The following is a 25,334-nucleotide window of genomic DNA, read 5'->3' as shown; positions in this document are numbered from 1 at the left end:
ACCTAAGTTTTCAATTCATGACACGATACCTCATTTACAAGAAAAGGGGTCTTAGTTAGATTCTGCCATCTGACGGTGCTCCCAAGTGGCCTCAGGCTTGGAGAACAGCCAACCTCTCCTTATTGCTGATGGAGTCACTCCCTCCTAGCTTGAGTGGATACCTACCCACCCTGACTCATTGCTGATGAGGTCTGGCAGCCACACTGGCTTTCTGGTCTTGGACCTTGCCACGCTGCTCCCCATCTCTGGACCTTTGGACTCCTCTGTTTCTCAGCTCTGGGAGCAGCTAGTTGCTTCTCCTTGAGAGGGCGGTTTCGTTCCCACTTTCTTTCACCCACTGAGACTCCTGTGACTCGGTTTACGTTCATCTCTTGGTACAGAACTTCATGCTTCCCTGCTCCAGCAGATGATCAGTCCTCAAGGGGCCTCACCTGTTACTGCTCTGTGCCTGTGTGAACCTGGCAGCAGGCACAGATCCAGACACCGCTTTCTATTCTTTTGTTGACTGGACTTAGTCTCATGTCCAAACTGGCCTATGTAGATGAGGCTGACCTTAAAAGTTCTTATCCCCCTGCTTCTGCATCCCAAATGCACACTGCACTATATCCAACTCTGGCTGTGTGTTTTATAACTCGCACCCCATGTGCATCTTGGGTCATCCCTACCTCCTCTCCTCAGAGGCCAATGAGCATCTCAGGTCACTCTTACCTCCTCTCCTAAGAGGTCAGCTCCATGGCTGTATAGCTCCCCCACATAGTGCCTTCGAATGACATCGTCGCTCACTTGAAGGTGATGGGCTAAGTCCACAGCCAAAACTGGCCAGTTGAGGTCTTTCCAATGAGTGTTTGCTGCTTCTGCAGAGGGATCTTTGTCCTTGGAATGCTGAGCCTGGACAGCTGCACTGACAACTTTCAGTAAGAACTTGAAGACAGGAAGGCACAGCACTGCCTCGTCAGTACTTTTCATTTAAAAGTAGCCCAGTGCTTGCTCTGTAAGCTGGTGGCCTGTGTTCAATCCCAAGAGGTCCTCTCCAGGTGGAGGAGAACTGACCCCAGAGCTGCCCTTGCCCCTCCATACTCAGTGCCACAGGACAAGCTCCTCCCAGACACATCAATAACATAATTAAAAGTGCCTCAAGCCAACTTTGTCAAACAGACTACATTAAAATTATTTTTAATTTTTAAAATATATGTGTGTGCATTCATGTGTACACATATGCCATAGCATGAGTGGAGGAATCAGTTCTCTCCTCTAGCATGAGATGGAATCAAGGTCACTAAGTGTCTTCACTCACTCAACTGTCCCACTGGCTCGAAAACGGTTTTTCTCTCAATAAAGGGTGACACACTGGGGAAACTAGCTCCTGGGAATCACTTGAAGAAGTGGCCATCCTTTTAAAAGACAGCTGTATTTCTACTTTGCTATTTCCTCCTAAGAAACAAGAAAATTAACTAACTTACCTGTTGTCTTACTGAAATAAAATTTGGATCCATTTCCCCACTAGGTAATAACTGAATTGAAGTTAAATCCTTAAAAAATGCATTCTTTCCCTAAAGAGAAAGACAGAAAAACAAAAGCACCCTGGTGAGTACCAATGAAGGGAGACTAAGGGAGACTTTAGAGCTGATCTCTTTATGAGTGACTAGTGGTTGGCTTTTTTTTCTTAAACAGAATGATGTCAGCATTCTATTCGCATGGTGACCACTGTCCAGTGTGTGACCACCAGCCTTTAAGATGGCCCCACTCATCTAGTATTTGAGTCCCACATTATTCTTTCCCTGAATTGTGGGTTGCTGGCTGCGAGCAACTGTAATTAGACAGGGACAGCAAGTGACGTTACAGACTGGGTTACTTTAGGTGCTCTGATTCACCCCGAGAGGACCCAGTGGTCAGGAGAGCAAGCCTACAGACAGTTACATGGACGAGATCACATTCCCCAATCCGGCTGAGCCTTTAGCTGACACCACCATGAAGCAACTCCACCATGGTCTCAGGAGATCCTTTATGCCAAAGGCAGTTAGGTAAGAAAGTCAGATTCCTGACCCATAAGGCCTGGAAAGATGAACCAGGCATGGTGAATCATGTCTGTAATCCCAGGGGAGGTAAGAGGATCTTGAGTTCAAAGGCTATTTAAGTGACACTGAAAATTACCAAGTTCTGTGGATCTAGCTCAATAACAGGAATTGCTACCTTAAACAGGCTAAAATCTCAAATTGTAAGTGTTGGTTGTTGCAGACACTTAAGTCTTTTGGGATAATTGGGTAAGCAGTAGTAGATCACTGGAACAATGAGCGCACATGTTTAAAGAGTCATACAGAACTGGGCAGGCTGCGTAGATGCTCACTGGGTAAGAGCCCTGATGAACAAGCATGCATCCTTGAATCACACCCTGAGCATTGAGAGAGAAGCTGGCATGGCATCTCAGGCAGTAAGGAACAACGCTACTCTGAGGAAGACGCCCATCTTCCTCTGGCCTCCACACTGCTCCCAACACAAAACCAACCAAATAATAGGGGGTCAGATTCGCCCATCTTCCTCTGGCCTCCACACTGCTCCCATCACAAAACCAACCAAATAATAGGGGGTCAGATTCACCCATCTTCCTCTGGCCTCCACACTGCTCCCATCACAAAACCAACCAAATAATAGGGGGTCAGATTCACCCATCTTCCTCTGGCCTCCACACTGCTCCCATCACAAAACCAACCAAATAATAGGGGGTCAGATTCGCCCATCTTCCTCTGGCCTCCACACTGCTCCCATCACAAAAACCAACCAAATAATAGGGGATCAGATTTCCCTCAGCAGGAAGTAGAGTGAGAGCACCCAGGCCTACCACTCAGCAACACTTTACTTTGAATTACCTTTCATCTGTGAACAAGCCATTCCCGAAAGAAAGAATCTATACAGGGTAGCTGCTGGGGTAGCTGCCATCTGTTTTCCTTTCTGTCCTCTGTAGGTTAGATGCAGTCTCTACCACTATGCTGTACATAAACAATTATATGCTGCCCTAAACAACTCTAACCTAAATGTTAAATATTGTTGATTAAAAATCTCTCAGCTGGGCAGTGGTGACAGACACCTTTAATCTCACCAGATTGGCAGAGGCAGATTGATCTATGAGTTCTAGGACAGCTAGGGCTACACAGAGATAACCAGACAAAACCAAAAACCAAAAATAACAAAACAAAATAAAATAAGCACCAAGAACTACTACAATGGCCCCTCCCCAACTCTCTGTCCCTCTCTGGTTAGGGAGAGATAGAACCCAGGGCATTCGTGCCCTGCCATTAAACTGTATCCCCAGCCCCCAAATTTCTCTCTTAAAATATATATTGTCCCTGCTTATGTAGACTATCAAACTAAGCATGTCTAAGATCACCCCAAATAAGTTTTCTATAGATGACCTGTCCAGTCCCAAGCTTGAGAATGGCTCTGCTGTAAGCCCTTCAGGCTCCACTAGCTCTTCAGTGGATGCTGAGATAGATTCCTCAGGGCCTTTAGAATGTATTCTCTGGGCCACACCCTCCCAGCTCCTGACTAAACCTTTCACATTCCACACCCTATGCACACTGTGGACACCACCTTTCCTTGAACATCTTGATGACCAATGCACCAAACTTTTACTGAGCTCTTGCTTATAGGCAATGTATACAGACACGGGAACAACAAAGACATGTGGGAAGTTTCGCAGACATGGGCTTTGAAGAGGGTGCCTGGATGATAACAAAACAAACCCAGACATTGGCCACACAAAATAGTTGCCTATGAAAATCAGACAATATAAGCGAAGACTGTGATGGGATGTGTGGCTGAGGGATGGCGGATGGAGCAGGAAAGGCTGGGGACAGACCCAACCAGGTCCACAGTTTTATGGGCAGAACTCCCTTAGAATAGTAGAACAGACCCTGAGGGCTGTGAGTGTAAGAGACGCTGCTGAACACACTCCACGCCCTGCACACCCTCTTTAGAGAGGCGGTTTTCCACAGGGAGACGCTTTCTCTGCTCCTACAGAGACCTGGGGGAAGCCTGTCTTGAGAAAAGTGATATCACACTTGGCTCAGCCAAAGGTGGAGCCTGAGAAGTGAAATGCTTTCTTTCTTATTGCTGAAGCTGCATCCTCCAACTCCAGAGAAGTGAGTGAGTCTTAAAGCTGAAGTTCTTACTTCCTGTTAACCCTGTATCTCAGGGCACCTGAGCAGGACGGACTTACTAATCCGCCAAGTGATGCAGAGCCTTTCCATGGACTACCAAGTTTGAAGCTGATTTTGCAAGGAGCTACAAAATGTGAGGCAGGACACCAATCTGATTGGGAAGATGGCTTCTTAAGTGTTGGGCCGTGAGAGCAATGGAGACAGGATGGTAGAAAGGGTCTGCTGGACAAGGCAATCGGGGAAGGCAGTGATGGACAGCAATGTTCAGGTGGAATCGTTTTAGCTTGAGACAGGGTCTCAGCTCAGGATGGCCTGGAATCAGCTAAGTGGCCCACGCTGGCTTGAACACACACCTCTAGCTTCTGCCTCTTAGGTGCTGGGGTCACAGGCACACAGCACCATGCCAGGGACAGCTCAGAACAAGTGAAGAGATGGGGCTGGAGTAGAGTTCACCTCTAGGTTTCTAGTGTGTACGAGTGCAGAAACAGCATTAATGTCAATTACTCAAGCCACGGAACTGGTGGAAAGCAGAGTGAGTCAGGGCAGGATGAGTGTCTGCAGGTATGTTTCAGACACGAGCTCCTTAGGACACTCAACTGAAGCATACTCATCAAACTGGACAAATAAGTCCTGCCTACACACACACACACACACACACACACACACACGAGGAAGCAAGCGGGTCTGTCTGTCTGTCTAGGGGGAACATGCAGAATGGAAAGGACTGACAGCAGAGGACACTGCCCCGAAACCCACTGTGAGCAAAGTAAAAGAATGGAACTAGGTAAGGGGATAAGGGACCTGGAACCTCTCAGAGAGCACCCTACAAATCACTAAGAAACAAACACATACAATTCAGTAAGGAACCCATGTGCCTGTTAGCCAGCAACTCCAAACCAGCTCCAGAGCCCTCTGGGGAGCTTACCTTGCTGTCAAAAAGGGCGAGTGGCTTCACACTCTTCAGAGAAAAGCGCATGGACGCATACAGGATGGAGCACAGGACAGAATGGTGCTCCACCAGTGGGTAGTGGATAGGCTTCTGCTCCAGCGCCAGCTCCACTATAGAGATGGGGCCTTCCACGGACAGCCAGGCATCCTCAGTGTCCAGGACGGGCACCTGGACTTCATCCCTGCTAATGTCAGCCTGCGGGGTAAGAATGGAGGTCTGTGTCAGGAGTCGGAGACTAAGGGCTGCAGCATCCCAAAGTGCACACCTGGAGTCTGCCTCCCCACCGACAACAGGAACCACAAAGTATAAAGCAGAGGGAGACAGAGAAGTGAGTGTCACCTGTAGCACTGACACCAGGAACCACAGAGGGTAAAGCAGAGGGAGACAGAGAAATGAGTGTCACCTATAGCAGAGTTTCCCCAGTTAACTTAAGTGTTAGTGCAACAAGAAGCCTGGGATTGGACAGGGAAAGGGAGGGGAGCTAGGAGTTTCAGAGTCAGAGACAGGAGGAGGAGGAGGAGGAAGATGGAGGACAAACAGGATGAATCAGATTCCGCATGGATTTACATAGCCACAGGTAGCTATAATATCCTATAGGGATAGAATAATTGGGATAACTTGTCTAATCTAGGTGGGCAGATTATATCATTATCAATTGGTTCTGAAATTATTGTGTGGGCATCTTGTGAATTGAGAATTTATTGATATACAAATCTGATTAATTATAAGCTCTAGAGTTTTGATTTACTGGGTTACTGGAATTTGGGACTGCCGGCCACAGGGGGTGGATGGCTGAGAAAGTACAGGTAGCTCCGAGGCAGGCAAGCTGGAGCTGGAGAGCCTGCTGCACAAAGGCTGCCTAGAGGCAGTGGGACCTCAGGCAGAGGGGAGCTGGCATTGCAACTTTTTAAATACTTCCCCCAACAATCACTTTTTAGGCTACAGCCAAAACCTACAGATGAATATGATATACAATCCACCAAATGTCATCTCTTAAACTGAATGGTTTTCAGGATATCTAATATCTAAAGAGACACTCAGACTGGGCAAGAATGTGGGGGAGAGTTTTGCATGCGTGTGGGTGGGGGGAGGTGGTCTCACTGCACAGCCCTAGCTGGCCTTCAGTCCTTCTGTCCGAGAAGCCCAGGAGGGGAGTACAGGCAATGCGTCACCACATGGCTAGTGTTCACCTCTTTACCTCCAATGACGTCTGAAGAAGTTCCAGGCAGGAGCCAAGGAAGGATGTCAGCGCCGTGTCACTCATCCCGACATCCTGTTTTCAGAAAGGAACACAACGTCCCTACATCAGAACGGCTGTGCTGCAAAAGGAGGGCTCAGCATGCCCATTGCCTGATTTTCTACACTGAATACAATCTGAAGTCACTATATGTTCAAATTCCTGCTAGTGGGTTTGGTAGTATCAATTTTATATCAGCATTTAGTGTGATATCAGTATTATTAATAATAACAATCTTAAAAGTCAATGTTCTGGGGTGAGGGTGTGGCTCAGGGGCTGGGGTATGCTCAGCATACGTAAGACTCTGGATTCCATCTCTAACACCAAGGGCAAGAGAGGAGACAGTAATGTCTCGTATCTGTACACTGTAAAGACAGATTCTTCAACTTGCCAGACTGTTTGCTAGCCAGCTAACCATGGAATGTGGTAAGATGTACACATGAAACTCAACCAGGAAAGGTCTAAGATACCAACAGGGCTTCTGGTTTTATGGTATCTTGAAGGCACTGAACTGGATTCTCTGAATAAAACGATAATCCCCCACTTGACAATCAAATACTAGATTCAAATGTGTGTGTGTGTGTATGTGTGTATGTATGTATGTGTGTATGTGTGTGCGTGTGTGTATGTGTGTGTGTGCGTGTGTGTGTGCATGACCACTTAGCTCCAGTCACACAACCTCCAGTCTGAAGGACACAGCAGAAATCTTCGGTCGTGGTGACTGGCGGGGGGAATAAGGTCCTCAACAGTTATATTTATGTCTCTCAACACTTGAGATATTTCAGAAGAACAGGTCCCAGTTTTGCACAGTGACACTACTGATCCGCAGCCTCAGTGTCTGTGGGTCAGTCTCAGTTGAGGTGAGCTGAGATTGGATGGAGAGTCTGCCTGCAGGGGAGGGCAGGCATCTCTACTGTGAGGTGCTGGAGTTCGAGGCTAAGTGAGCTGGAGGGATGTCACAGGCTAGCTGCTGTCTAGTCAGGGAAACATGAGAGTGGCCGGAAACCAAAACTATGTCCTTAAAGCAGCACTCTCTTTCTGTTCCTTGTCACCTCCAGAGTAAGAACCAAGCTCACTCCTACAGTAAGACAGACACCACGCAGACAGTGTGTAGGTTTGACAGGGAGACTCACTCACCCTTCGGCACAACCTATCCTTTGGAGATTTCCCAACCTGAAACAGATAGGAAATGTAATATTTAGCAATTTAAACTAAAAGGCATGAGAATGGTACAGGAAATAAAAAGCAGCCAGAATTGCAGCTATAAATACACATGCCAGGAATTAACTGTTGGCTGGCTACCAACAATAAGAGCAATTTTTTTGTGGAAGCACTCAAATACTATATCACAAAAAATGTCACACTGAGCTCATGAATAATAACTTTCCATAAACAGTTCTTGGGCTGGAGAGACACCCCGGCAGCTAAGAGCACTGTTGCTCTTGCAGAGACCTAGGTTCAATTCCCTGTACCCACACCATAGCTCACAATCATCTAGGGCTTCAACAGGCTTATACATGGTGCACATAGGGGCACATAGGCAAAATACTCATGAACGTAAAGTGAAATAAATAAATATGTCTAATAAAAAACCCTTCCCCCAGTAAGTGGTATACTCTGAAGTAATAAGAAAAGTCCCCACAGGCATGGTCGAGCAGCTCACTGCTGAACTCCCAGCCCACGAGAGGAAAGGAGACCTTGAATTTTAAAGTTCAAGGCTGGGCAGTGAGGCCCTGTCAGATAGAAAGAAAGGAGTGGGGGAGGCTGAAAGATAACAGGACAGGCAGACAGAAGAACGGAAGGAAGGCAGTCAGGCAACAAAAGTTGGTGAACCCGGCTCTCAGTTTGTGTGTGCAAGTAGCTGTGTCGTCTAGAAATTCCTAGTAAAGAACCTAAGAGTTCTGTTTGTTGGGAAAAACATAATAGTTTTAACTGGTTACACAAGAAAACATCAGAACAGATAAGAATTACACTCCAGGCTAACAAAGATGTCCTTGATTCAGTAGGCACTGACTCAAGCATGACTACGTTTACAGGCCAAATGGGAGGTGGAAGCTCTACCTTCAGGAAAACTACCTGATAGTTCACACAGGACAGTGGAGCTGAGTCTGAAAACATAGCCTCATTACCTGAGATGAATTCCTGGAACAGACTTCGGGCAGCAGGCTCAGTCCAGGCCAACCAACTCTCTGACATTCCACAATGTTGTCAGAATTCCGAGCATGCAATTTCTCTACTAAAAACTGCTCAGTGTCTTCAACATTGAGTAGCAGGTTCTACTCTCTGAGCCTTTACCACACACACTAAGAAAACTCTGTGCTAAGTAGGTTACAAACTAAAAAGCACAAAACCATTGCCTACAAAAGGATTTTCTTTCATGCCCAACTTCTTTTCCTTAGAGCCATGTCCCTGTCACGTGAAAGGATTAAGTCTTTTTTAAAAAAAAACAAAAACCAAAAGATTTGTTTATTTATTTTATGTATGTGAGTACACTGTCATTCTCTTCAGACACAACAAAAGAGGGTGTCAGATCTCATTACAGATGGTTGTGAGTCACCATGTGGTTGGTGGGAATTGAACTCAGGACCTCTGGAAGAGCAGTCAGTACTCTTAACACTGAGCCATCTCTCCAGCCTGATTTTTAAGTCTCTAAATCCAGAAAGCTATTAGTCTAGAGAGGGAAACAGAAAGTGACCATCTTTTTTTCTTTTTTTCTTTTCTTTTTTTTTTTGCTTTTTCAAGACAGGGTTTCTCTGTGTAGCCCTGGCTGTCCTGGAACTCACTTTGTAGACCAGGCTGGCCTCAAACTCAGAAATCTGCCTACCTCTGCCTCCCAAGTGCTGGGATTAAAGGCGTGCGCCACCACCGCCTGGCATGACCATTTTCTTAATGCAGTGTTCGCTTCTCCTTTTTATCTCCTGATAGGTCACCTCACATATAAAGGGAGAAAAGCAAACTTTGTACAGAATGACTTAGAGAACACAACAGAATAAATGACTCCTAGGCCTGTTGGACCGTGGGTCAGGGAGATAGAAACAGTGGTTACAGGGTAAAGGATAAGAGCATTAAGATTCTGTAGTCAGGCACGGTGGTGTGCACCTGTTATTGAATCACTGGGGAAGGTGAGACAGGAGATTTGCTAAGAGTTCAAAAACTAAAAATGAAAAAGGGACTGTCCAGTCCCCAGAGGTAGATTCCTATTGCTGCCGACACCATATATACTTGAGATATAGAGCCCCGTTAGAACTGACCTGGAAGGCCCCCCTGTGGACAGGTTTCAAGGCACAGAAGGTGCCATGTAAGCTTTCAGAGGAAGCAAACAACCAACAGTTACCCACCTACAATGCTAAAGAACCACAATAGTAAGCAGAATGGTATGCTAACCCTGGGGTGCACTAGTGGCACACAGTCCTTGGCAGTAACCACAGCTCTCTCTAATTGGACCTAAGGACCACTCAACAAGAGGGAAGTCATTCTGATACTAGGAACTTAGCCAGCTACCTGGAGAACCTACAACTGAGACACTGCTAACCTAGCATATTCCCCAGGCACATTCTAAAGGTTTGTTCTTGTACTCAAAGGTAAGTTAGTTCTCACTCTTCATCCAGGAACCTTCTCTTACAGAGAACCACAGTGAATCAAAATGCAGAGCCCAGTCCCAACTGATGCGCCTACAGCACAACTCAGTCACCCAAGACTCAGAGATCACTGCGGGAGAGAGGACGGTGAGATTCTAAGAGCCAGGGAAACGGGGAGTCTGCTGTGAGATTGTTTCTCCTACACCCAGGAAGTGTCACCGACACTACCGTGTAAACATGAGCTGAACAAGAATGGCACAACAGACATGCTGATGTGGAAGAGGGAAAGCTCACAGGGCCTCAACCATAGACAAGGAACTGAGGGCAGTTAAGACATGCTGAGGGGGAGAAATAGACCTCCCTAGGAAAGAGCACACTAACTCATTATCCAATACCAATTGGTCAGCCCTGAAAACATATACCTATAATAATAACAGTATATGGACTGTGCAGATTGTATTTATAAGTTTAGGAGTATATGTGATTATATGTAATAACAATCAGAAAAAATGGTCATGAATTTGAAAGACAGCAAGGTGGGGGTATACATAGGAGAAGCTGGAGGGAGGGAGGGAAGGGGATTAATGATGTAACTATAATATACTCACTCATATATATATATGCACATACATGTAAATTATATATATATTTAACTGAGCAGGGGCAAAACACAGCATAACTGACAACCAGAAACACAGTCTACCAACACACCCCAGTGTAAGCAATCTTTCTAATATCAAGAAATGAAGGGAACTAAATTAAGAAATCAGTATGTGAAAATGAAAACCACCTCACCTTATCCATTAGGTAGGTAGCAGCAGAAAACCTTTTCACCAAGAACGTATTCCACATCATCAGCGCGATACCTACACAGCAAATGCAATGAGCCGTGAGCAGAGCCCTGCTGAGGGAAAGTCATCAGACACAGAACCCCGCCCCGAGCTTAGGGAACTGCGTGGACTCTATGTATCATTTCTTGCATCTTATGCCGAATTTTTGTTTTAAATAAAAGGGTAAGGGAACAGAAGAGTGTCCCTATAAACAGTAAGTATCAAGTCCATACCTCAAGTGACACGGAAGAAGTAAGCCTCATTATGTCACACAGCCTCCAGGAAGGAGGCTTAAGAGGCGTGTGTGCTTGGTTGCTGTGCTACGGGTGGAGCAGAGGGCCCCGCACATGCTCACAAAGCTCTGCTACTCACTAGCATTCCTGGCTCTCCAGCTCTGGAGGGCATGAGACAGACGAAGCACACACTGACTGAGACGCTGATTTGGGGAAAGCTCCTGCAAAGCGTCTGTTGACACCGTAACTACTGGGACCGCAGCACCTCTCAGAAAGTCCCAAAAGACATGCATGGAGAGATAGCTCAGCAGTTAACAGCACTGACTGCTCTTCCAGAGGTCCTGAGTTCAATTCCCAGCAACCACAAAGTGGATCACAACCATCTGTAATGGAATCCGATGCCCTCTTCTGGTGTGTCTAAAGACAGCTACAGTGTATTCATATACATAAAATAAATCTTAAAAAAATATATATGTCAAGGTAGCTGGATGTGGTGGCACATGCCTGTAACACGAGCCTTTGGGAGGGCAAGGCAAGGGAGCCAGGAGTTCAAGGGTGGCCTGGGCTACCTGAGACTGCAGGAGAACAAAAGTAAAACAAAACAAAACACTACCTGCCTCCTTCTCCCAAAGCACTTAAAACATTAAAAACACTTAAAGAAAAAAGTCTCAACTAAGCAAGTGACAACAGCTGTGCTTTTACTCGCCCAGCAGAGCAGCTGGCGTCAGTGGCCCTTGCTCCACAGTCCCAGGAGGAGGCAATTACAGAGGGTTCTCTGCACACAGTAATGCAGTGAGATGCTGGGAGAGGGTGGGAGCTGGTACGGCTGGGGCTCTGGAGGACTCGCACCTGCTACTCACCGTTTTGAACATGTGGATTAAGAATGTGTTTCAAGTGTTCTATGGATCTAACCAAAAAGCGAGCTTCCTTAGAGAGAAGAGAGAGAAGATGAAGGTTATTTCACATCAATGGAAACCTTCTTTGACATTGATTCTTTTTTTTTTTTTTTTAAAGATTTATTTATTTATTATAAGTAAGTACACTGTAGCTGTCTTCAGACACTCCAGAAGAGGGCCCCAGATCTTGTTACAGATGGTTGTGAGCCACCATGTGGTTGCTGGGATTTGAACTCTGGACCTTCGGAAGAGCAGTCGGGTGCTCTTACCCGCTGAGCCATCTCACCAGCCCTTGACATTGATTCTATGCCTGTGTCTGTGGCAAGTGCACTCTGTGTGAGAGGATGCCTGTGGAGGGCAGATGCCCTGGAGCTAGAGTCACAGGCTTGTGGGCAGCCAGGCTACTGTGCTGGATTCGAGCACCCAGTAACCCTAACCACGGAGCCATCTCTCCAGCCCCCACCGGAGACTTCTTACTAAATTTCTGCATACGTCTATTTAAGAATCTGGCAAAGGGGCTGGACAGCTGGTTCAGTGGTTAAGAGCGCTTGTTGCTCTCGCACAAGACCCACACGGTGGCTCACACTTATCCATAACCCAAGTTCTAGGGGAGCCAACACCCTCTTTTATTCTCCAAGGGCACCGTGCATGTATACAATCCACAGACACACAGAAGGCAAAGCACTCACATACATGGAAGAGGAAGAGGAGGAACTAGAGGAGGAGGAGGAGCAGCTACTGCTGCTGGGTGGTGGTGGCACACACCTTTAATCCCTCACTCGGGAGGCAGAGGCAGGTGGATCTCTGTGAGTTTGAGGCCAGCCTAACTACACAGTGAGTTCCATGATAGTGAGTGCTGCACACTGAGACCCTGTCTCAGACACAAGAAACAAGCAAACAGAAGAGACTGACAGAAGCAGAAGGATCATGAACTCCAGACCTTGTGGGTTACATATGGAGTTCCAGGCTAAGCTATAAAGCTAAACCCTGACTCAAACAAAGAAGAGGGAGAGGTAAACGAAAGAAACTCTGTGAATCAGGTAAGGAATAACTGCTGATAAGATAACTTCAACCATCTCATTATCTAATTAATCATTAATTTCTAGTCACACCCAGATCGTGCTGACTGGGACTCAAGCTCCCAAGGTCTATCTACTACACAATTCCTCTCTTCAGGTAATACTTGCATTTCACAGGTATGAAAACTGAATTCCCTTTTGCAAACAATCACCATACAGCAGATTTGAGCATCTACCATGTACCAAGCCTAAGGCCCCAGTAATACTACACTGAACAAAATAGACCCAGACCTTTGTCTGCACTGAGCATAGAGTGTAGTGAGGGAGTCTGACAATAAATATGAAAGCGAGCATATCGGCCAGTGTTAGGAGTGAATGGTAAGAAGAATGAGAGCGAGGGAACAGGAAACACTGGAGGGAAGCCTCAGAAGCTACCTGTGTAACCACAAAGGCGTCTCAAATCCAAATCGCACATCATACTCACAGAATCATCGAGACGTTTGCTAAAACCTTTTGAAGCCTCCCTATCACTACTGTCACCACACATGTTGATACTGGAAATTCTCCAAAGATAATTCAATTTAAAACTAAAGGTAATGGACTGGAGAGATGGCTCAGAGGTTAAGAGCACTGGCTGCTCTTCCAGAGGTCTGAGTTTAATTCTCAGCAACCACATGGTGGCTCATAACCAATTGTAATAAGATCTAGTGCCCTCTTCTGGACTGCAGGCAGAATGTTGTATACATAATAAATCTTTTAAAAAATAAAATTAGCTGGGCAGTGGTGGCGCACGCCTTTAATCCTAGCACTTGGGAGGCAGAGGCAGGCGGATTTCTGAGTTCGAGGCCAGCCCAGTCTACAAACTGAGTTCCAGGACAGCCAGGGCTATACAAAGAAACCTTGTTTCGAAAAAATAAAAATAAAATAAAATAAAATAAATAAAAGCCACACTTAATTATACAGCTGGCCACTGTGCTTCTCATCGCTTACAACTCAGGAAGGCCTCGGTTCAAGGCCAGTCTAGATCCTGTCTCCAGGAAGTAAATGTGAAAGGGCTGGGGATATCGTTCAATGTTGGGAGTCCTTGCCTAGCAAACATGAAGCCATCTATAGGTTCCATACTGAGTGGAGTGTGCGTGCGCGTGTGCCCGTGTACACACACACACACGCACACGCACACGCACACGCAGACAGAAGCAGCAGGTGGGGATGCTTACCTCCGGGTCTTTGTTCCACTGAACCACATACTCCCAGCAGCAGTGGGCATGCAGCACGTCAAGCTCAAGGCTACAAGGGAACTGCTCGTAGGCCAGGTGGAGCAAGTCTGGAAGACACAAGAGGGTAACAGCATACTTTTGGTAAGGAGAACTCACCCGTGTCACTCCACCCTGGATTCCACAGTGCTCATTATTCGGGTGTCACCTGGTACGGCTCCTAGGTCTATCTCCACCTCTGACACCTCAGGGAGACTTCGGGTAATACCTTCTCTGGGTTCGTCTGGATTTTCTACATCTCTCTCTTTGTTGGCACATTTCAACAATTCAGGGCTGAGGTCCTGTTTAAATATCCACTTGGCTACACTGTCTGCAATACCACCTATAGGTTTGAGACAAGAAAGAAAATGAAATCTGGTAAAATATGAGCAGCAACATGCTAAATGAAGCCAAATACAGAGCATGGGTACAAATATTCCCTTAGGTACACATATACACAGCACATCCACTTTGGAACCTGAACCTGGTGATGCCAAAAAGCCATGGACTTAAAGCACATGAATACCTATCATTCAACCTGGGAGAGCAAGCAATACAGCTGGTATCTGGGGGCACACTTCTACACTGAGAAAATCTCAAATAAACATAAATTGGCATGTATCAATCCTATAGACTACACACTTGCCAGGTCCATACATTCAAAATATACCACACCGGACACAGATGGAGGAATTACTACTATTTTAAAGGTTTCTTTTGTGGTTTGTTTGAGAAAGGGTCTTGCATCAGGCTGGCCTCAAACAAATCATTAAACTGAGGATAAGTGACTGTGAACTTGTGCTGCTGCTGCTGCTGCTGCTGCTGCTGCTGCTGCTGCCGCCTTTGGAGTGGATGTGTGTGCTACACCCAGCTCACGAGGTGCTGGCGATCCAGCCTACGACTGTGCAGGCCAGACAATCATTCTATCACTGGAACTCATGCTCCTTTACTCTAATTTAAAATAATGTATATATTTGTATATGTGTATTACATGTACATACATCAGAGGAGGATGCTGGGTGTCCTGCTTTGTAACTCTGCCTGACTCACTTGAGACAGGGTCTCACTGAACCTGCAGTGACGATGGCAGCACCCCAGTCTATCACTATCTCCCACGACCGTGGGTAGAGTGTGCATAGCGACACTTAGCTTTTATGCGGCTCAAAGATCTGAACTCAGGATCCCATGCTCAGCAGCATGCGCTCTTACCCACTGAGCCAGGACCCCGGTGACCCCACCCACTCCACATTACATCTAATATACAACTGACTTCATTGTGTTATAAAATATTAATGAGTAAAACTTAGCCATAATTTACATGTTTTACTCATCAAGAGGACATAAACATTTGTGTGAGCTGAAAATATTCAAGGATTCTGAAAAATTCTGCTTATTAAAAAAAACAAAATACATTTAAAAATAATAAACACTAGCTCCCCCCCCAATCTTCCTGTCTTTTGGGGTGGAGAAGTAGGGGCAAGAATTAAGGATCACTATGTTGCCCACTACGGCTCATCTGAAATTTATTAGCTCAAATGTTCAGCCCCTATGTGTTTCCAGAACAGTTGAGACTAATGTGTGCCACCATGCCTGGCTTACCTCTTATTTCGATTCAAATAAAGAGTTTCCCATAAAAATAATGCTTCATAGTAAACTCATCTTATCTGTGGAAACATCCTGAGCAGGGCTGGGAGGTCAGCCTTCCTGTCTGCCTTCTAAGTGACCCTGTGTCTGCTGCTCTACAGTTATCCCGACTATACTTTTTGCGTTAACAGTAAGATAATGTACCCCAACCTTCTTACGGTGACAGCATGGGATGCAGTAAATGTACGGTATGAAAAACTGTTACCAATCTTATAAAAATGAGCAAATGGGCTGGAGAGACGGCTCAGCAGTTACAAGCACTGACTGCTCTTCCAAAGGTCCTGAGTTCAAGTCCCAGCAACCACATGGTGGCTCACAACCACCTGTACAGCTACAGTGTACTTACATACATTAAACAAACAAATAAATATTTAAATAAAAGAAAAGCAAGCTAAATAAAAATCTATAAACATAGGCCTGTAGAGATGGTTCAGTGTTTGAGAGTCAGTAGTGCCCAACCATGAGGCCTGCAGTAGAGAGCTCGATTCCCCTGTAACGAGCCAGGCATCCAAACACCCTTGTAAGCCCATCTCTGAGGTGGCAGACACAGAAGGATCCCTGGGTCTGGCTGGCTTCCAACCTAGGCTAGAAAGTTTGAATCCTAGGATTGGAAAGAGACCCTGCTGCAAAGGAACAGAAGGAAACTGACTAAGGACACGTGACGCCCTTTCCTGCCCTCCATGTGTGTACACAAAGTCAATGTATCTGCATACACACACACACACACTAATAAATCATAAAAAGCTATAAGCACTTGAATATGTAAATCTAGAAATATTGTTCTGGTACCAAATGCTTCCTAGAGCCTCTGGTAAGAATAATGAACACTCAATGAAAACTGAAAACGAGCACACAGTTGTTCTCACAGGAGTGGCTGTGGAGAGAGCGGCCAGCAAGAAGGGTGGAGAGACGACAGTGCCGGGCACTTGGGTGCATCTGGTCCACAGCACAGAAGAGAATCTACACAACTAATTGTACATTCAAAATAGACAGCGCAGAGGACTCTGAGTGCTCCTGACAGAACAGTAACAAACATCTCTGTAACAGACCTGAGCTAATGATGCACAGAGTAAAATGTTACTCCAGGTCTCACAATGTGTATGACTACTTTGTGGCAATCAAACATAAAAACATACTAAAGGAAAATTTAAAACCACAAAACAGGGAAGAAAGAGAGGAAGGGATGAAGTTGCTAGCTCTCTGGAGATGAGGAGGGAGAAGAGAACACTGCTCGGAAATGGTTTCCTGGGTAGAGACTTAGATTTTGAAATGTGAGCAACAACTCAAGTGTCCAGGAGTAGGTGAGGCAGGAGGATAGACGGACTCAGGTCCAAGGACGGGAGTCTCCATAAACATTTCACTTACTGAAAACCTAGTGCTGCTCTAATAGTAATTAAAAGGCACACCCATGTTCCTAGCATTTGGCTAAGGCAGGAGGACTATGAGTTCAGAGCAAGCCAGGGCTACATTAAAGGAAATGAGTAAGCGCGCATTCAGAATGCCATGAGTGCACATGTGCACACTCACATGATCTCTAGCTCACCTTTCCCCCCTTCTAACAGCTTTTTAACAGAAAGCCTTGGAAGTGGCTCCGTCTGCAGAGATGCTGCTTTGGCGGCTGGAGGGCTCAACTTGCTATGCAGCAGAGTCTGGAGAATGAGGCAGTCCTCCAGCTGTCTCAGCAGGAGCTTCCAGTACTCCGTGTCCAGAGAAAGGGCCTCCCAGGAGTCCGTGAGGGCTTCTGCATCTGCATCCAACACCATCTGGGAAAACTGACAGAAGAAATCCTGCTCACACCCTGGGCAATGTGTTTGGTTTCACTGCGGTGCTGGAGACTGAACCCATGGCCTCACCTGTGCTGGGCAAGTGCTCTTCTGAGCCGCGTCCCCAGCCGCCTGGCAGACGCCGGAGCAGCATCAACTTAAAGCAGCAGAGAAGCCATTTTATAGATGTAACACTTGAGTGGATGAGACTGCAGACTCAGGACAGTTATGAGAGGTCTGTCCTGTGGCCATAAGTCAGGCTCAACCAGTGTGCAACTTAGGAGTCTCTGGCCTCTCGCAAAGGCTGCTCTCCTCGGCACTGACACAAAGTACCAGCGAATGCTATCACTGCAAACATCTCAGTCTGGTAGTGTCACATTTACCCCATAACCTCCAGGACTGATCATGTTTATAGCACACCACTAGAGACCCACCCAGGTGTTAACCTAACAGCCCGCTAGGAGAAACTACTTGACCTAACATGAAATGTAAGAAAAGCAAACTTCTTAGCACAAATGAACCCTCGGGAAAGACACGGCAAGTTCGGTAGAAGCGCTGGTCTGCCGGACTGAGGGCTGCGTCTGGAGGAGGATGGAGACAACCATTGGCTGCAGAATGTGAACAAACCTAGGAGGCAGTCCAGTATGACCCTGACCCCTTGGTGAGGGAAGCATCACTACCCGTCAGCAGCTACTTCAAACTCCTCACACACTCCACGCTCCATGCTCCAGAACACTGCAAGCCACCCACCCGAGGATGGAAAACCAGACATCAGCCAGCAGGACAGCTACGGAGCAAAGCCACACGGCTGCCCACTTACTTTCTTATCTGTAGCACCACTGGACATCTGTGCGGCCACAGAATGTCCCACATGTGCAGACAGCAGGGCAGCTCCACTGTTCTCTGACTGGATGCAGGCCATGCGCATCTGCTGCCACCAGGGGGACACAGACTGAGAATCCCACGTCTCATCGATGGCCACTGCAGAGACAAGGGACAATGGAAACAGTAACGTCTCACTCTGTCAGTATGGGCATGTACTATACGTGTGCCATCCTTTAGGCTTAAACTACACCTGTCAAAGGTGTCCCTGCACACATCTAAACGCACTAGAGTATTAATACTGTGTGCTAGCTGGGGTTTTGTCTACTGGACACAGACTTGAGTCATCTGCTAGAAAGGAACCTCCGTTAACCAACTGCCTCCACAAGCTGAGCCAGCAGGCAGCCAGCACCCTGTAGGTGGTACCCCTCATCCCCAGCTGGTGACCTGGGAGTGAACAAGAAAGCAGGTTGATCATGGAGGACAAGCAAACAGGCCATACTCCTCCAGTCTCTGCTACGGCTTCTGCCTCTAGGCTTATCAACTCCCTCAGTGACAGACAGACGGACTGTTACTTGGAAGGAACGAGCCCTTTCCTTCCCTGCTGCTTTTGGTTTTTAACACAGCAGTAAAGCCTCTAAGACACTGCAACTGATTTTATTCAGAACATTTCTCTTCCATTTCTTTATACTCTTAGTCATGCTGTTTCTGAATCAATACCAAATTCTTATTTGAACTATCTTCATTATTATGAAAGAGGAATGTTGGGGATGAGGATATATGTATGTTTAACTTCTAAAAAAATGTACTACTTACTTTATGTGTTTGGGGTTTCGTCTGCACGTGTGTCTGTGTACACACACAAGTCTGGTGCCTGTAGAGGCCATAAGAGGGCAATGCATCCCCTGGACCTGGAGTAGTGAGCCACCATATGGGTGCTGGGAACTGAACCTGGCTTTTCTAGAAGAGCAATGAGTGCTTTTAATCTCTGAGCCATTTCTCCTACCAAAATGGGCAAAATATTATTTCTATAAAAGGCTGCTTTCTGGTGACATTATACCTCTGACAGCTGAATTTCAGTGTCTCATATTAAAGCACACTGCCAAAGCACAGCAAGCTTCCGACCAGTGCATGTGCTCTGCGCATGTGCTCACATACATGTGTTTATATGTAAGTGTTCATATGCAGGTGTTCATGTGTAGGCTTCATGTGCATGTGTGTTTAAATGGCCAAGGATGCAAACCAGAGCCTGTGTATCAAAGGATCTACTTCCTAGCTACCCACCCCACTGAAGTGTTCTCCACATTACAGTCTCCTTTTGTTGAGAAACTCCTCCTGTCTTTGTGTGGTATTTCAAACATTACATTCTGTTTCTGAGCATCAAAGTGGAAACCCTGAGGACACCGGCCCACAAAATGCACTGGTCTCTTACCTTTCATCTTGCTCAGCAGGGACAGCATGGTATGAAGACAGCAGACAGACTGTGGTTTGTCCAAAATATCTTTTTCCTTCGAAAGCCAAACACTTAGGAGCAGAGACTGAAATAAAATCAAATCTTGTTCAGCCTAAGTAGTATTTAACGTAGGGAAGATTGCATACTTTCCCACCGTGTGCATGTGTGCACGATGATGAAGCTGTCTAGCTGTGCTTGGTCTATCATGGAATGTGGGCATTACCCTGAGGTAAAGTGTCTGCCTAAGAGATCCTCAACACCTGCTGGGTCCCTGTATCCCACCCCTTCTGTCTCTTAGGTGTGCACTATCTTCCAATCTGAGCCACAGTTAGGAGAGCACTGCCAGAAAGGACACCACTGAGGCATTGGCTTCTGAGGAAAGCAGCGGCTGTAGGTGCTGAGAGCAGACTGTGTGTGTGTGTGTGTGTGTGTGTGTGAGTGTGTGTATGTGTGGGGGTTATCTTGATCTTGCTTTTGCCAAAGATACAGAGACACAGTGGTGGGGAAACAGTATGAACTATCAGATTCCTATTCTTTTTTGTTTGTTTGTTTTTTGTTTGTTTTTTTTCCGAGACAGGTGTAATTCTGGCTGTCCTGGAACTCACTCTGTAGACCACACTGGCCTCGAATTCAGAAACCCGCCTGCCTCTGCCTCCCAAGTGCTGGGATTAAAGGCATGCGCCACTACTGCCTGGCCAGATTCCTATTCCAAAATCCCTAACATGCTATAAAAAACGTATTTTAAATGAAACCACGTTGATGAGCATGGAAGCCTTCTTACAACAGTTCTAAGATTTGTAGAACACAATGGATGATTCTGAGACGCTGGGACTTGAAGAGCACAGGTGTGTAAAGATTCTATCCCTGAATATTTCAGTTTGGAAATGCTGACATTGTTTTTTAAGAGCTCTTTTTGTTCTAACATAACAACTGATGATCAGAACCCACTGTAAATGTATTCACCTGCTAGAGTCTATATTTATCTGAGCCCAGAAATGTATAAGAAAATAAAACAATCTTGATATAGCAATTGCAATTTCCTTTGATCATCTCAGGTTTAAAATGTCTGCTCCTGACACACTAAAGAGAATGGTTTAAGACATGACACTTGTATGTAACATCTGCAAGGGGTTCAGTAACGACACCTCACCAGTAACTGCTGAGGGCTGAGTCCAGCCGACTCCAGGCTGTGGCACATCTCTTCAGTGGAGCTTTCTCCATGCAAACACTTCCAGAAAAAGAAACTGCCTGGCAAAACAAACAAACACATCACGGAGGAAAAAGGTTCATAGTCACAAATCTCACTGACTAGAAACTGGAATTCCAGAGGAGCAGGGCAGTAGGAAAAGAAAGATTTTTTGTGGGTATTGTTTGAGAGGCACTCATTCTTTATATAGTCCTGGCTGTCCTGAAACTCATTGTGCAGGCCAGACCAGCCTCAAACTCACAAAGACCCACCTGCCTCTGCCTCCTGAATGCTGGGATTAAAGGTTTCCACACCCGAAAGAAAAGAACTTAATTATCTAAATTTGATTTAGGAGAATAGAAGGCAAATCATTATGCCTTAAAACTCTCTCTCTCTCTCTCTCTCTCTCTCTCTCTCTCTCTCTCTCTCTCATGCGTGTGTGTGAGTATGTGGAGGTCACAGGTCAACGTAGGATGTCCTCCTCAAATGTTCCTATCTTATTTTTTAAAACAGATCACTCACTGAATCTGAAGTTGCCCAGTTAGGCATAGACTAAGCTGGCCAGAGAGAGCCCCAGGGATTCCCATATCTCTGTCTACCCAGTGCTAGGATTAGAGGCAGATGTCACCATGCCTGGCTTTTTGCATAGAAGCTGCAATTTCAAACTAAGGTCCCCATGTTTGCATGGCAAGCACTTTACTGAGTGAGCCATTTCTCCAGCCTCAACATTATCAGAAGGCTTACTAATACAATTAAACTGGTATGACATGGTGTGTGGACACCCAGAATGCATCACTGACCAAAAAATATGTACACTGAATTTTTGGTCATTGAATCTCAAAACAGAAGCAGGCGCTGAACTGCTGTATGCTTCTGTGGACGTGTTCGGTCGAGGGAGGGTGTACGGAACAGATTGCCGGGCTTTACCTACCTAGAGCCACATACTCCTCCTCTCCGATCTTCCTTATGCTCAGTGCATCCTTCTCATATTCTAGGTACTCCAGGAAGGTCTTCACAGGTAGCACTCTGTCTGCATCCTCAGAAAACCGGACGGTGGCTTTGGTGTTTTCTTGTTTATATTTCTCTAATAAGGCCCGGAGTTTCAGGAGTTCCTTATCATCCAGCCTTAGCAAGACAGCCAAATCCTGTGAGCAAGAGAAGGCGTTCTCTCTCAATTGCCACAAATGCTAGCTGCCCATTAACGGAACTGAGATTCCAGGCTGATGAGCAATGATGGCTTTTAAAATTAGTGTGAAATATGACAGAGATAATGTATTGTTTCACATGTTAGTTTTAAATAACATTTCATAAATATGATGCTATGTAAGTAAACGAAGCTTGAAAGAACTATATTCCAAACAGTGCCAAGTCTCTTTAGAGTACTATCTACTTCTCTAAAAGTTAGGCCCTAATAAATACGTTTTATAAAACAGAAAAAGACTCATAAAGGGACGTCAGTGTAACCCTCTGAAACTGTAAGCAGGCCCCAGGGAAATCTTTCCTTTGTAAGAGTGACCTTGGTCATGGTGTCTAACCACAGCAATAGGACAGTGAATGACATCACCTTTAAACATGTCAAGAAAAATCAAAGGCGTCTAAAACGGGAGCGATGAACCGACAATGAGATTTAATATTTTTATATTCTTACAAAACATACAGTAATATAAATTAAGCAGCAAGGGACAGAAAGGAGGCCTGATAGAGAGAATATACCTTTAAGTTCTTAAAAACAAGACACCCACCCCAAACCTTTAATTTTCTGTTGTTTACTCAAAAATGCTTAAAAGTTATAAATCCTCATGGAGATAACTGTGCACAGTATGAACACTGTGGCTACTCACATTATCAGAGAATGGGGTGTCTGAGTGAAAATCAAGAGTATTTAACTGACTGACAGATTCATAAAGATGTAGTAGTTTTAATTTACTGGCACAAAACTGTAGCAGTCCTTCATCAACAGACTCAAGCTCTAAAAGGCAGAGGAAAAACATATTAGACATACTTAACAGACTCATAAAAAGACTCCCATAATCTCTTAAATATGCATTTATTAATAGGTTAAATATTGATATGCTCAACCTATCATAGATTTTGAAAGCAAAAATACTTTTTCCAATATAATAAAATGTCTAGCTTTTTAAGTGAAATAACAGTTTCTAATAAGGGGAGAAGAGCTACGGAGCGAGGGTAAGAGAGTCCCATGTCGTACTTCTAACCGTCCGTCCTCTGTTGGCCCCAGCACCAGACGCTCGCTGTGCTCACCTGAAGATGTGCACACGCACGGCTGCCTGGCTCTGACCGCTATCAAGGGGTCAAAGACAACGAGGCTCACACTGCAACCGTGGACTGTGGCGAATGTACTGTCAGGACAGCCTGGCAAAGACCTAAGCAGACGTCCACTAACATCCCCTCAAGACTAATGCTGAGGAACGATTCCATACAGAGCACATTATGCATAAGAATTGAAGTATTTCTCGCTAATATAAAACAAATATATATTCTCTGCAAGGGCAGCTATGGAAAACTTGAAGAACTCTTATTTAAGCATGGATAACAAGAAGTGTTACCCATGTTCTCACAGCTATTATAAAACAGCATAAGAAACTCTGAAAAATTTCAGGACTCTGATTTAGCAACAGAACTTGAAACTATGATTTTTTTAAAAATTTTGCCTTATTCTCTATATAATATCAGATGTTTTGTTAATGTGTTCAAGGGATATGAAACTTTTTAGGTACCGTATGCCTTTTCATTGAGCGGTCTCCACTAAGATATGGACACTAAAGACATCCACTGTTTACCAAGGGCAGGCTTTCTATATCTACTGAAAATGTCAAGAATGAAAACTATCTCAAAATTATGTGCTTTATGTCCTGCAGAAACTTAATATGAATTCTTTTTGAAGTCATTGTAGCCTGGCTCAAGCATGATTAGGTATGAACGTAATTAAATATAATCTGGCTTTAGACTCTACTGCTAGGAAAAAGTCCCAAGTGGATGGATTCAATCCCCTGCACACCACAATTCAATTGATATTAGGAATGTGGAGCCAGTTAACTTTGCAAGCTCGGCTGAATAGAATATGGAGTTACAAGCCATAGTTTCAAATGTAACTCTTTCCAGACAAGTTTATACAAATCAAAGTCAGCACCACAACTCAGCCCTGCTGATGTAATGACAGGCTGTGAGTTCCCAAACGGATGAGAGTGTGCAGGTCCTCTACACTAATAGAACGTCACCTCAAAGAATAAACACTCTCCACCATTACCCCAGTCAGAATAATATTAAAGAAAGTCCCCATTAGAAACCTCTTCTCCTAGGAGGCAAAGCAAAAGCCAAAGATAGAAAGAAAATGTGTTTGGGTTTTGTTGTTGTTTATAAGACTGGGTCTCCTATGGAGAGCTGGCTGGCCTGTACCCTGTAACCAGGCTGACCTTTGAACTCAGAGCCCCGCCCATTTCTGCCTCTCCAGGGCTGAGACTGAAGGCTTGTGCCATGACCCCAGCCCTGTTTGGTTCTTGCATACCATTAGCTCACTACCCTTATCCCAATGGCTTTCACAATGTTCTGCAACTCTGTCAAAATAACAGCTGCTCATCACCCTCTTAAAATTTTATAATGTTAATTATTTTCTTGGTGCACAATTTTATTTTTTAATGTTTAAAGTAATACTTTTATTAATTATTTAAGAATTTGATGTATGCATATAATACATTTTGAGCATATTCACCTCCACCCCTTCCCAACTTCATGTCTACTTTTAATTCTAGAAACTTGATTATCAAAAAATTACAAATAAATAAAAAATACCACACAGCAGTTATGGAACGTCACATTAAACTTTGATATTTTATTAACACTCTTGAGGATGGGAGCTTTCTAAGTACGGTATGCCCTTCCCCCCTAAGCATCGCACTGAGTCCGATTTCTGCCTCTTGTAGATCTCATCCCAGGTATGGGGCCACCCACTGGAGTGTGTGTGCTAACAGGAGCCCACAGCCCTAAGGAAAATTGACTCTCCCACCTCCAGAAGGCATCAACTGTCAACTGCTCCTCAGGCAGGGGTGGGGACTTAGGAGCCCTGCCACCCTCAATGCAGGGATGTGCATGGCTTCATGCTGACAGGTTTAGGGCAGGGAGGCACAGTGGTGGCTTCATGAGTGCAGTGGCTCTACTGTAACCAGACAACTTTCCTCCACCCACCCACCCCTGCTTCCTGCCATCTTTCTGTCTCTCTTTTCCAAATGCTCCCTGTGCCTGGAATAGAGTGGGCACAACACAGATAGCCTCTGTCTGCTTCTCGTCTTTCTGTACTGA

The 25,334-nt window shown here is 45.4% G+C and overlaps 1 protein-coding gene across 2 annotated transcripts in view; it reads right to left on the bottom strand.

Moving 5' to 3' along the window:
* Rab3gap2 (RAB3 GTPase activating non-catalytic protein subunit 2) overlaps positions 1 to 25,334 on the bottom strand; it is a 76,375-nt gene that overhangs the window by 1,525 nt on the left and 49,516 nt on the right. Inside the window, exons 19-33 of one of the 2 annotated variants that reach the window (XM_021171092.3) lie at positions 22,859 to 22,986; positions 21,949 to 22,162; positions 20,982 to 21,079; positions 19,811 to 19,916; positions 18,377 to 18,537; positions 17,337 to 17,565; positions 14,319 to 14,492; positions 14,114 to 14,220; positions 11,842 to 11,908; positions 10,714 to 10,784; positions 7,478 to 7,513; positions 6,302 to 6,376; positions 5,080 to 5,298; positions 1,461 to 1,550; positions 709 to 921 (exon numbers count right to left, since the gene is read on the bottom strand). In XM_021171092.3, the coding sequence (XP_021026751.1) occupies positions 709 to 921; positions 1,461 to 1,550; positions 5,080 to 5,298; positions 6,302 to 6,376; positions 7,478 to 7,513; positions 10,714 to 10,784; positions 11,842 to 11,908; positions 14,114 to 14,220; positions 14,319 to 14,492; positions 17,337 to 17,565; positions 18,377 to 18,537; positions 19,811 to 19,916; positions 20,982 to 21,079; positions 21,949 to 22,162; positions 22,859 to 22,986 (1,988 nt within the window). The remainder of the gene's footprint in view (positions 1 to 708; positions 922 to 1,460; positions 1,551 to 5,079; positions 5,299 to 6,301; positions 6,377 to 7,477; positions 7,514 to 10,713; positions 10,785 to 11,841; positions 11,909 to 14,113; positions 14,221 to 14,318; positions 14,493 to 17,336; positions 17,566 to 18,376; positions 18,538 to 19,810; positions 19,917 to 20,981; positions 21,080 to 21,948; positions 22,163 to 22,858; positions 22,987 to 25,334) is intronic. The other variant, XM_021171095.3, reaches the window with a different exon arrangement.

Source organism: Mus caroli, unplaced genomic scaffold, assembly GCF_978045245.1.
Source record: "Mus caroli unplaced genomic scaffold, Mus_caroli_1 scaffold_1, whole genome shotgun sequence".
Classification (NCBI taxonomy): Eukaryota; Metazoa; Chordata; class Mammalia; order Rodentia; family Muridae; genus Mus; species Mus caroli.
Note: the sequence above shows the minus strand (reverse complement) of the source record. Positions and strands in the feature narration are given on the sequence as shown.